We start from the raw sequence: 12,478 nt of genomic DNA, 5'->3' as shown, positions 1-12,478 counted from the left end.
GCCAAATGGGCCGATGGCTCCAACGCCAATTGCTCTCGCAGATGCCGCATTCCCAACCCTCGCTCTTCAATGTCCCGTCTGGCGTCCGACCCGCGGACGACGACGACGGCCTCTCCTTCGCCCTCTTCTTCGCCCTCTTCGCCACCGACCAAGGCTGAGCCTGCTCCTGCTCCAATGGCCAAGCCCAAGGCTGCTTCATCGTCGGCGTCGCCCTCGCCCTCGGCGGCTGCGTCGCGGCGTTCGGGCCGCGCCTGCAAAGCCCGGTCGCTGGCCTGCCGCGAGTGTCGCGATCGCAAGATTCGCTGCGACGGCGGCCGGCCCGCCTGCGACTCGTGCTGCCGTCGCGGCTTGAGCGCCGGCCAGTGCGTGTATCCCGAGATCGAGCACGAGGGCTCCATTGCCTCTTCGAGAAGGTGACTTGTCCCGGTGTAAGTGGGCGAGCATCGAGCGCTGACTTTGGGATTGCAGCTATATCCGTGTTTTACAAAAGCGTGTTCAGGAACTCGAAGCCAGAGAACAGCAGTTGGTATGTGAGCGTGTTTATTGAGTAAAGCTCGAATGCTTACCGTCCGGTTAGACACTCGCGGCTCGCAACCATGCGTTGTCCGGCTCGTCGCCCGCACAAGACGACGCCTGGGCGAGGCCCTTTGGGTCTCCAGGTCCAATTCCTTTGCAACCAAAGCCCGCGCAACCCGCGGAGCACGTTATTCCTCCCATTCAGACGACCGAGATGCATGCCTTTCCAAGCGGAAGCGGCTCCGTCTCCATGGTCCAGGAGCCGTCCAACTACTACGCGCAGCACCCAGCTCAGATGGGTACGAGCCCGCCCCTGACCGACGACCTGGAGGATGTCTCCCCTATCAAGTCATCATTCGGCTCTTACTCGACCAACGTCAAGGCCGCCCTCATGCTTGAGAAGATTGCGCTTCCGCCGCCGGAGCTCATGGACGACCTGCTGGGCGAGTACTTCGACCTGGACTGGATCACGATGCCGGTAGTCCACCGACAATCCTTCATCCACAGATATCACCGTCTGATCGCCGTTGCGAACTCGAGATATCGTCGGGACATTCCCCTCGCGGAGGCGACCGAGCTGGCAACAACCTTTTGCATGCTCCTCGGGATGCTTGCCGTCGGACAGCTTTCGAAACCCGGCAACGGAAATCCCACGACGACCGAGGCTTCGGCGGCGACCGAGTTCCACGAACAGGCGAGAGCACTGCTTTTTGCTGATCTCATCTCGGCCCCGTCTCTCCCCGTCGTCCAGGCCTTGATTATCCACGCCCGCTTCTTGCGCCGGAGCGGCTCGTTCCAGGAGAGCTGGGTCATGACCGGCCTGGCACACCGGCTCGCTGAGGGCCTCTTGCTGCATCTCGACTTGCCAGTCAGGTCGTTGGCTGAACGCGAGGAGCGGAGGAGGACGTGGTGTTCTTGCGTGCTTTTGATCCGGTTAGTATAATGTGGTACTGTATTCAAATCTCAGCTAACCGTTCTCTTCCAGTATGCAAAGTGTCGCCCATGGCGGTAGATCGACAACCACTAGCCCCAGCTTCGGAATCCTGCCTGCGGAAGTCGACGACGAGCAGCTGGAGAGCCACCCCAACAACATGGAGAGAAGCCAATCACCGGATGTCCCGTCATGGATATCCTTCTTCGTCCAGACGCTGAAGCTGTCCGATACCGTGCTGCAGCCCATCCAGCAATTCTATTTTGATAACCAGACCCAAGACAACAAGGACTGGGTGGCCGACATTCTCAACACCACGCTGCAGCTCGACGAACAGCTCCAGGATTGGCACAACTCACTGCCAAGACACCTGCACATCGATTTGGCTTGTTCCCAAGGACAGACGGGCCAACGACGCCAGGCTCTTCTTCTGCACATGCGATACCTTGAAACGAAGGCGCTCCTGTCTCGAGCAGCCATCATGAAGCTCGTGCAAAGTCACCCTGATAAGCCGCTCGCATCCATGTCGAAGTCTTTGCTTGGAGGAGTTATCGATGCCTGCTGCACCGCGAGCACCGAGTTGATGGATCTCCTGAGTCGCGAGAGGGAGCTTACGTTGCTGGCTGGGATCCCCAGCAGTCATATTGTTATCTGTAAGTGTTGATCATCTCTACTGAGGAAGAATGTTTAAAACTAACCACCATAGCCCTCTCCATTGCTGGAATGACGCTCAGCATGCTCCTGAAAACGCCAGTCTTCAGCGAACTCATCCGAAACCCGACCATCTACGCTGACGATACTCGACGGTGCCTGTCTCTTTCCAAGCAGTTTTACACCTGCCGCCACCAAATGGCCGAGAAGTACATCCAAGCCTTCGAGGCTTCGGTGCAGCCCCAGCCCCGGCTCGCAGCGTCTCCTGGTTTGGTGGACCCGGCGCTTGAGGCCAAGACTCTGCCAACCCCGTCCGGCGACAGGGGCGAGCCAACGAACAATGCCTCGGAGGCGGGCAGCATGGAGATGGCGATGCTGGATGCCTGGTATTTGGGCCGGCCCGATTTGCTCTCGAGCGTTGGTGGGTTCTCTATCAGTGAGATCGTGTCACTATGGTGAGTACGGGTACAAGCTTGGGAATGCAAGTTACTCATAACACCTACCAACCAACCTACTCCCTTGGGCCGTGAATCAATGACTTCCTCGCGAACTGGGAGTTAACACGAAAAAATTCGCCGTGGCTGTGATTCACTGGCTGCCTCGCGAGTTGGGAGTTCGCATGAAACACTGGGGCGAAGTCGAGCGGCCGCTTCGAGGGCCAACTGCAACATTGAACCAACACAACCAAGATTGCACAACGGCAGCCTACGGTTTCCAAGATAGCCATTGACCAACCTGCCAATAAGTACCAAGGCCGATATGCAGGCTGCCACCAGATTGGTGGGTTGGACTGTTGCGCACAGATCGTGGCAGGCCTCCCGCATGGTATCTCACTTTACTCTCACACCGTTGCCCTGTCAAACAAATACAACCGACCGGGACTCGATAGGCAGAAGAGAACTGTCAAGTGGAAAAAGTGCACAGTGGGTCTGTTTGCCTGCTATCGTCCTCGAGGATTGGTTGACTCGGCCAAACGAGCACAAACGCGGCCTGCATTCTGACCACTCACTGTTTGGCGAAGCCTCCCAAGTCTTCTCTCAATTTCCTTTCGAACATTGTTTGCCTGGGGAAACCGGGAGCGCGCCCAGACGTGCAGGAGCATAAAAACCGCAAACTTCTCCTTCTCTTGCATCTCTTCATTCACTCTCATCTCGCATCGATTGCACCACCAAGACCCTTTCGGACCACAACCAACCACTACTCACGGAATAGAGACCACTGCCCGTGAAAATGGCGGGCTCAAGTTCATCCAACTCCAGTGGAGGGCTCGGAAGCCGGGCCCTGCTGGACAAGATGGACAAGCTGCGAGAGCTTGGTATCCAAGAGATGGTGCCACTCCCACAGGTATGTCCCGTTGCTACCATTTCAACTCATCGTGTTCACCACTAACCCTTCTGTTAGATGGTCGTCGTCGGTGATCAGAGTGCTGGAAAGTCAAGTGTCTTGGATTCACTGACTGGCTTCCACTTCCCTCGCAACGTCACCCTTTGCACGCGACACGCCACGGAGATAATCTGTCGCCGCGAAGAGACCGAAAGCATTGTTGTGTCCATCCAGGCCGTCGACGCCGATGAGGAAAAAGCGAAGAATTTCAGGCGACAAGCAACCAACCTGGACGCCCCCGAGTTTGCGAAGATCTTCAGCGACGTACGTCCTTGCTTGCCCATAGTCCCATCCATATGTCTAACATCGAATAGGCAGCCGAAGTCATGGGGATCAAGTCCGACACTGGAGGAACCGGTTCTGCTTTCAGCCGAGATATCCTTCGTGTTGAGATCAGTGGCCCAAACATGGACCACCTCACCGTCATCGACGTGCCGGGAATGTTCGAGAATGTGACCCCAGGCCTGACGACGGCAGATGACATTGATCTTGTCAAGGACATGGTGAAGAGATACATTCGTGAATCTCGGACCATAATCCTCGCCGTTGTCCCCTGCAACGGAGACATTGCGAATCAAAAGATTCTGACTCTCGCAAAGGAGGCGGATCCCGAGGGCAAGCGAACTTTGGGTGTTCTTACTAAGCCTGATCTCGCGGTTGAGAAGGCCACCAAGCAAGTTGTCGTCGACCTGGTTCTCGGAGGACGTCGTGATCTTCATCTCGGCTACTGCGTCGTCAAGAACCGTGGCGCAGACGACTCCTCATCCAGCTCTCAGGAGCGCGACCAGAAGGAAAAGGCTTTTTTCGCCAAGTCACCGTGGACGAAGCTCCCTGCTGACAAGGTCGGGATCCCTGCTCTCAAGAGCCGCATCCAGCAACTGCTCATGGATCGTACTCGGAGCGAGTTCCCCAAGGTTCGCGCCGAGCTCTCGAGCAGCCTGAAGAACAAGGAGGAGGATCTCGAAGGCATGGGGCAGTCGCGCAGTACCACTGACCAACAACGCTTGTTCATTGGCAAGGTGGCCAGCAGATTTGCGCGTATCAAGGACCAAGGCCTTGATGCCTACTACAACAGGGACAAGATTTTTACCGACAACCCTGATCTGAAACTCATTACTCGCATTCGAGAGATCAACGAGCGTTTCTCCGCGGTCGTCTATGAGAAGGGTCACGCCCGAAACTTCACCTCAGCGGAGGATGAGACCGAGGAGGCCAAGGCAGAAGAAGATTCGACAAGATATCACTCCGACCCTGGTGTCGGCGGATACTTCGAGCGAGATGATCTGTATGACAACAAGGCAAACTTCAAAATCCCTCTCATGGGGGAAGACGATTTGGATGGACTTCTCGCCGAGCCATATGGCTGCCCTCTTCCCTCGGAGGAGGACATTCTCAAGCACATTGAGCATGAGTACATGACCTCCCGTGGTGATGAACTTGGCACTGTAAGTTTACCCTCTGATTTCACTGTGTTGCCACATACTGATTGTCTTTACACAGTTCAGCGGCGAGATGCTTCCCACGACTTTCAAAGAGCAATCAAAGAAGTGGTCTCCCATGGCTCGCGCTCACGTATCCAACGCCATCCTGATTGTCCACCACTTCATCCGCACCGTCCTGGAAAAGTGCTGCCCAGACCCAGATGTCCGCGCCGAGCTCTGGACGTTCCTCCTCGAAGACCTTCAGAAGAGATACCAGCGCGCCGTCGATCATGCCGAGTTCCTTCTCGACGTCGAGTTTCAGGGGACCTCCATGACGTACAACCCTGCCTTTTGGGAGCAGCGCGATTGGACTAAGCAAACTCGCAACGAAAAGCTGAGAGAGCAGGTCGATCAAGAACGCAACCAAGAGGATAATTTCTTCGACGGGGTGAAGGCTATCCTGGAGGTAGCCATGGGCAGCGGCGATCCTGTGAAGGCGACACGGCAGGACATCCATGACGTTCTCTACTCGTACTACGACATCGCCCGTAGCCGCTTCGTAGATGTGCTTTGCCAGCAGGTCATCCACCATTACCTGCTGCACGCATCCGACAGTCCTCTCACCGTCCTCTCCGACACGGTCGTCCTGAAGATGTCGGATGACCAGCTGGACACTATTGCCGGCGAGGACATGATCTCGCGCGAGCGCCGCAAGAAGCTCACAATGGACATTGAGAACCTGCGACAGGCGCTGAAGATTCTCCGCGGTTGAGGCGACTGGCCTCTTGCATTCTTGTTGTCTCTGAAGAGAGATATCTTGTTGCCGGCTTGGCTTACCAGCCAAGTATTACGTGGAGAGTGATGGCTTGGATTTTCTTTTGACAAGACACCCTTTGTTAACGGATGACATGATAATGACACCGACGCCCGGCGTCTAGATGATATGATTGTGTCGCTTGTTTTTGATACCAAGTCTGATTTGGATCCCTTTGCGCGTTAATTAGCTGTGATACCAAATATGAATGAGTCTTGTATATGCAACTTCTCCTACATAGAAATGTGATGTTTTCCTGCCTGGGACCTCTTGAACATGCCCGCTTCCAGAAACAGCAACAGAATCACCAAGTCACCAAGTCACCAAGTCGCCAAGGAAGTCAAAGCGATGATCAAAATTTCTCAGAGAGGACATTGTCTCGTCTTCGTTATTTCATTTGTACTCGTACACGTACAACAACCTCTTCTCAACATCCACCGCTAATCCATTCGAGGAAAAAGGCCGTCCTTGTGGCGCTGGCCGTTTTCTATGCACCCCAAAATGCAAATCTAAAGGTATCATCGTCTAAAAGCACATGTCCCAGCCCAATTTCCAATCAACGCCTAAAATGTAACAACCCGATGGCCTGGCCAAGATGAAGAAGATGAAGAATAATTTGCCCAATAATAAAGCAAACGAAGGCTACTTGGACAAGAGCATGCCTACGTCCTGCAGCTGAACCGCATTAAGCAGAGGCGGAGGTCCTCCCCGGTCGACTCTACCCCATCCTGCACCCCAACTCGGCGGCGGTTGAGGAGTGGCGTGGTTCATCGACATCGGGGCACCTGCTGGGAAGATGTCGTCGTCGGCGGTTGCTGAGCTGCGCGTGCTAAGCGCAATCTCATTGGTCCCTTCGCTGCTCGTCTTCACTTTGTGGTGCTTCCGCCAGAGGCGTGTTTTCCGCAGGCGAGAGTTCTCCGCGACGAGTTCGGGGGATGTCATGATGCCAACGCGATCCATCTTCCTCTTGGAAAAGTTGCCCACCCTCGATCGGGGATAAGAGAACCCAGCAGGTTGGCCGCCGCGGAACGGGTTCCACTTTCGCATCTTGGGGGATCCGAGGCTGATGCTGCCGTTGCAGCCCGCATTGTAGCTGGTGCGAGGTTCACCGGAAAGTTCCTCGAGAGTCATCCCCTTAGTCTCCGGGATGAGCAAGGAGACCAAGGTGCCAAAGAGCATGAAGAGCGCAAAGAGTTGAAGCAGCCGGTGTAGGTTTGGAGAGCACTCGGTACCCTTGCAGCCTTCAGTGGCACCTTTGCGTATCAAGGGAATACTGATAACCTGGGCGATGATTGCTCCAATCTTACCCATGGCAGCAGATATTCCGTGTCCGGTTGAGCGGTATCGTGTAGGGAAGCATTCTCCCGGGACAATAAAGGTGGTTGTGTTTGGGCCGGCATTGAAAAGGAACTGGCCGATAATGTAGAGGGCTAGCAAAGCGCCTTCGCTGAGCTTCTTGTATGCAAAACCCAGAATGCAAAAGAGGATAGTTAGAAGAGAAAAGCCAATCACCTGGAGAGGCTTGCGGCCGACCGTGTCGATGGTGAATACGGCAAACCAGTAGCCCGGAATCGAGCCAGCACATGTCAAGATAATCATGCCCACAGCCTGGTTATGAAGCTTTTCGTACATCGAATTGCCACTGCCATAGCCTACCGCCTGGAGAACGATGGTATTATTCAACCCCAGGCCATAAAAAGCGAGATCCTAATACGAATGTCAGTATTAACACACGAGATTGTCGTCGTATCGGGGAGCTCACAAGAAAGAACCAGGAAAGAGTGGTTCCCAGGAGCATCTTAAAGTTGGCCCACTGGCGGAAGAAGGATATGAGATCGCTCCACGAGGCATGGGGGATGTTGAGTGCCCGCCCGGCGATAGTCCTACGCCGTTCCTGTTGGCCCACGTCAAACTGCCCCTTGGACCTGCTCGACACGTATGCCTTGATATCGGCGTCGGCCTTTTCAACGTCGTGCTGGATGTCAAAGGTATACCGGGGCGTCTCGGGAATGGTGATTCGGTAATAGAGAGCTAAGCAGGCCGGGATAGCGCCAACTCCGATGATGATACGCCAAGATCGATCGGCGGCCAGGCGGCATTCGAAACCACACTCGCCCTCGTTGGGGATGTCGACGAATGCCTGCTTAAAGGCGAGGTTGGTGATGAGGGCAACGATGGCTGCACCGAGCTGTCCGAAACCTTGCATAGAGAAAACGGCCGCCACCATGGCGCCGCGCCACCTCGTGGGAGCAAACCTAGTGGATTCGAGTCAGAATAAGAATTCGCGTTTCAAGAAGACAACACAATAACCTCCAGGGAATCAGGGGAACTCACTCTGCTGTAATTACTGAAGATAGCGGGTAATCGCCGCCAATACCGATGCCCTAGACGGAGTCAGCTTTGCTGTTGCACACTCAGGGCCGAGCGGTTTACATACCATCATGACGCGCCAGAATATTAGCAGGCCAGTTGAGCCCATAGACGGACTTGACGAGACGAGTGCGCAGCTTAGTGTTGCTAGGATGATTATGCCGAGCTCGACACCGTACATACGACGGCGTCCAAACGCGCTGCAGTACCTAGTTAGCAAAGGAATATCCTGCCAACAAAAAGACTGCGAGGCTTACTCAGCGAGCCATCCAAATGCCACCATGCCAATGACAATTCCAGCACTGGTTGAGGCCTTGAATGCCTGGTTGACAGGATCGGGCAAGTAGCCATCGTTGCCGCCAAAACCGTTTCGGGGGTCCTTGTCTCCCCAGAAGACGACACCAAGCAGGGATGTGACGAGGTTGATGGCGAAGATGTCATATGAGTCGAGGAAGAAACCCACGCCTGCGACTAATACGGCGCGGACATCTGTAGTTTAGGTTAGTATATCACAAGGCGTGGTGTTGTTGGACCAAGCATTTAATATCACGTACGGTATAGGCCAAATGGAACCTTGTCAATCTCGGACAAGGCGAGGCGGCGTCGCAGGTTGGGGTCAGTGATGTGAGAGTAATCATTCCAAAAGTTGTGAAAGGCATTATTGCCGCCGTAGGTGCGGTCGTGGAGGAAAGGGCTCGCCGGCGGCGGCAGCATATCGTCGGAGTCGGGCATGTTGGAAGTACTATGGAGAGCGAGGAGCGTGGGAAGAGAGAACCGTGTACCACGACATTAGTCAAGCGCCGCCTTTGTCGTGGCCTTGGTTGATGGTTGGGGGGTGAGGTTCAGATTGAGAGCGCTATCGACACCAGAGACATCAAGGTGGGCGCTTGAAACCGGGGAGTCGTGGGCCTGGGTCTGTAGAGATGGCTAACGGGGGAGCAGCGAGGTTGTAGAGCGAGGCGAGAGAGTCTGATGCCTGGCGATACGGGATGCTTGGTTCGAGGCGTCGTCGGAGTTGAATGTCGCGGGTGAATGCCGTGGGCGCCAGAGCGATGGTAACAGAAACTGGTGATGGGCTTTCTGGGCGAGATTGAGATAGAGGCGCAAGGGTCGGCGTCATTCAACCGGATGCTGATCGTTTGAAGGCGGGTGGGAACAAGGCGACGGATCGAGACTGGCGACTGCTGCGGTGGTGGGAGAATCCACGGAGGGATCGTCGGTCGGGACGAGCGTTGAAGAGGCGTTTGGGAGACCAAGGTTGGAAGAGACGGAGGCGAGACGGAGGCGAGATGGAGGCGGAGACGGAGAAGGGACGGGGAAGGGACGGTGGATGTACCACGGTCAAGATGGGTCAAGATGGGTCAAGATAGATGGGTCAAGATGGGGGAGGGGGGTGGGAACCTGGTAAGTACGGTCGCTGCGATTTACTCTTATGAGCGATGGGAGGAGGAGGAGATGGCAAATGGATGGCAATGGCGAATAGGTATAAACGAGGAGAACGAGGAGGGGAGGGAGGGTCGCCGGACCCATGCAATCCATGCAATACCAGGATCCATCCAGACAGAGTACAATGTGTCGATGAGAGAGTGCGGATTGGGTGGGAGGAGAGAGAGAGGCTCGGTTGTACTGTACCCTCCCGCGTACAACGTGAGGAGTAATACTGTGTGTAACTGTAGGCTGTAGCGGGTGGGACGCCGCGGGAGAGGTTTTAGAAGGTGGAGGGCGACCCAGGGCTCCACTGGTCAGTGAGCGGACCACTGGACGACCCAGTCGGAGCCACTGGAAGCCAAGGAAGAAGCCCACTAGAAAAAACCCACCTCCTCGATTGGGCGTAGGCGCAGCAGGGGTCAGGTAGGGGAAGAGGAGATGCAGTTCTTCAGTGGATGTTCCAGTGGATGCTCCGGGGGGCCGGCCTGAGTCTCGCAGCGCCATCATTACGGAGTCGGGGCCCGCAGCCGCATACCGAACCCTCCCTCTTTGGCCCTCTTTGGCCCTGTTTGAGCCAAGATCCCGTGTTGACGCGCCCAGAGCTGGACGGACAGACAATCGACACTCACAGCGCCTCTTTGACGCCTCCCCAAGCCAGTTCACGCACTTTCAAGCCCTCTCAAGCCCTTTCAAGCCCCCCGCCTGCCCACCGAAGCGTCCTGCGATGCCACTGGCTGGCCTGAATGCAGCGGGGCTTCCTAGCCTCTTGCGCCCAAGGTACTTCGGGGGTACTGAGTTGACACCCCGCTCACTAACGGGGCGATGGCGGAATGGAGACTGGACTTTATTCCAATGCTCGCCCGGGATTAAGATATGATGCGCCCAGCATCTAGATCTCTCGGATCCAGCTTGATACTGCGCTCTTCTAAAAGATAAAACCATATGCACGCTCGCCCATATCCATCTCCCCTCACTCACGCTGGACATGCCCGCCCAGTCCCCCTCTACGCGAGCTGAACCATCCGGGTATCCATTCATCGATTCGTCATCCCCGAGGAGGTGTACTGTGCTCCGTACCCGATGTACACCCCTACAGTAGGGCGTGCACCATGCCCGTTCCAGGCGACGTTGCACTGGCGGCCCAGCTCCCCTGGCCAAAGCCTGTGGCCCCTCCGTCCCGGTAGGCTGCCTAGTGGCTCTCCAGTGGCCCTCCAGTGGTCCAACGGCCAAGCACCCACTGCGAATAACTAATCAGCGGAGAGGTGCCTGCCCACTTCGTACTACGGCGTAGTACGATGTACCTACCCGTTTGGCTCTATCTCTTCGCCTCCCTAAGGTAGGTACCTGTAAGTTAGGGGGTTCTTCGGTTGTTCTTTACTGTTTGTTGGGGCTTCCAGAAGCGTGGAGCTCTGATTCCTCTCTTATTCTATCCAGGCTTCCATGCATCATCTCATCGGAGCACAAATCGGCCACACATCGCATTGCGAGCATCCACCCCCCATTCCACGCTTTTCTAGGTACTTACTCGCTGAAGATCTGCCCGACGCCGCCGGCAAAAAATACACCCCCTCTGGTCGATCCAGCCAGCCATCGCCGATTTTTCTCCTTTCATCTTCACCAACATGACTTTTACCTAAGTTCATCACATTCTCCCACAATAATCACTGCTGTCCCCTTGCTGGCCTCGTCGACTTCCTTGCTGCCGAGGGTACGTACTGCACGGTTAGTGCGGCAGACTCCTCCGAAACCAATACCCTTACGTACTGCGACTCCCAGCGGTGGGAATTACTGTACGTAAACACCCTCATTCCCTGGCACGCAGCCTAGCAGCCTAGGCATTGTCCATTATTGACGCCGTCGACACATACTATGCACGTACTATGCACACGTCCGAGGATGGATGACGGACCGATGACGGGTGACGGAGCGCGTCTCCGAGCAGCATAACGTACCGCACTACAACATATGCTCGGCCTCTAAAGCAAGCCTCATCCCAGCCAGCTGGGTCGTGCCAGCCTTGTCGCGACACGACAGGTCCAACACACTCAGCTGGTGTGCGGCTGCATCTTGAGATCCTGGCTGCGCCATCGCCCGGTGAAACCACTCTAATTAGTCACGGGCGAAGGTCCTCTCCTGAATGCCATTCAATCAATCACACAATAGTGGCCTGCGCTTCTCGTGGCTCCACTCCCTCGTCTTCCACGCTGCTTCTAGCCCCCGGCCGGTCCAAGCCTTGAAGCGATGGATGCATTCTGACAGTCCACGTTGACGCTCCGCCTCCAAGAGGGTGGTTATCGTCGGAGGTTATCCCTGCTGGCGCCATGCAGGAGAGACAAGACGACAGTCGCGCCCTGGCCTGATACAAATCCGTCTACACGTGCCCAACACTTGAGGCTCCTGATGACAAGGGCATAAAACTACATCCCCGGGACGCGATACCGAGCGACAGACGTGGTTCAGCGCGTTGTCTGGCCTCGGTGAGGAATGCGATTTGTGGCTGGCGCGCGATGCTCGCCTCGAATAGTCAGCTTCCGCCTCCTTCGTGTCTCAACCTCTCTCGGTGTTGACAGGGGCCCTTTATCCCAAACACAGCCAATCGGTCCTCCACGTGTGCGCCCCTGGTGGCTTGGCTCCTCTTCCCCACACGCGATTTGACTTGTCTCCTCTCGACACAGACCCAGTCGCAACGTCAAAGTCGTCAATGCCTACATCGACGGGTGCGAGTATGGCGGAATAGGCAAGAGAGGGACATTTGCGTGTCACTAACTCGGCTGCCGAGGTTTCACACGCAGAGACGGGCTAGAGGTACATGCGCTCTGCATGAACAAGTCCACCAGCCATGATTTGCACGTTTATGCCTCCGATAACCTCTTGCAAAACATCCAATCGTAGCGAGGTCATGACACTCAAGTGTGCGGTCAAAGCAAAGGCATCAAAGTCACGAATTGATTACTCTAGAAATCC

At 55.7% G+C, this 12,478-nt stretch overlaps 3 protein-coding genes across 3 annotated transcripts; 2 read left to right on the top strand and 1 right to left on the bottom strand.

Annotated features, from left to right (window-relative positions):
* Nucleotides 1–174: 174 nt before the first annotated feature.
* On the top strand, nucleotides 175–2,557 carry BGZ61DRAFT_494864 (fungal-specific transcription factor domain-containing protein; the record flags this gene model as incomplete). The annotated part of the gene is made up of 5 exons (XM_046250807.1): nucleotides 175–413; nucleotides 469–526; nucleotides 578–1,449; nucleotides 1,502–2,100; nucleotides 2,154–2,557. The coding sequence occupies 5 exons, from the start codon at nucleotides 175–177 to the stop codon at nucleotides 2,555–2,557; spliced, it is 2,172 nt and encodes a 723-aa protein (XP_046103364.1).
* Nucleotides 2,558–3,125: 568 nt separating this feature from the next.
* BGZ61DRAFT_49757 (P-loop containing nucleoside triphosphate hydrolase protein) lies at nucleotides 3,126–5,806 on the top strand. Its single transcript, XM_046251175.1, has 4 exons — nucleotides 3,126–3,442; nucleotides 3,500–3,745; nucleotides 3,796–4,926; nucleotides 4,982–5,806. The coding sequence occupies exons 1-4, from the start codon at nucleotides 3,329–3,331 to the stop codon at nucleotides 5,672–5,674; spliced, it is 2,184 nt and encodes a 727-aa protein (XP_046103363.1). The 5' UTR covers nucleotides 3,126–3,328; the 3' UTR covers nucleotides 5,675–5,806.
* A 552-nt stretch (nucleotides 5,807–6,358) lies between these two features.
* BGZ61DRAFT_533645 (major facilitator superfamily domain-containing protein) lies at nucleotides 6,359–8,818 on the bottom strand (the record flags this gene model as incomplete). The annotated part of the gene is made up of 6 exons (XM_046254039.1): nucleotides 6,359–7,423; nucleotides 7,479–7,971; nucleotides 8,051–8,100; nucleotides 8,154–8,286; nucleotides 8,344–8,575; nucleotides 8,641–8,818. 6 exons carry the CDS (start codon nucleotides 8,816–8,818, stop codon nucleotides 6,359–6,361), a joined length of 2,151 nt encoding a protein of 716 aa, XP_046103362.1.
* Nucleotides 8,819–12,478: the final 3,660 nt, after the last annotated feature.

The sequence above is a fragment of the Ilyonectria robusta genome (assembly GCF_021365365.1).
Source record: "Ilyonectria robusta strain PMI_751 chromosome Unknown BGZ61scaffold_12, whole genome shotgun sequence".
Lineage (NCBI taxonomy): Eukaryota > Fungi > Ascomycota > Sordariomycetes > Hypocreales > Nectriaceae > Ilyonectria > Ilyonectria robusta.
This window is presented reverse-complemented; position numbering and strand designations above follow the sequence as displayed.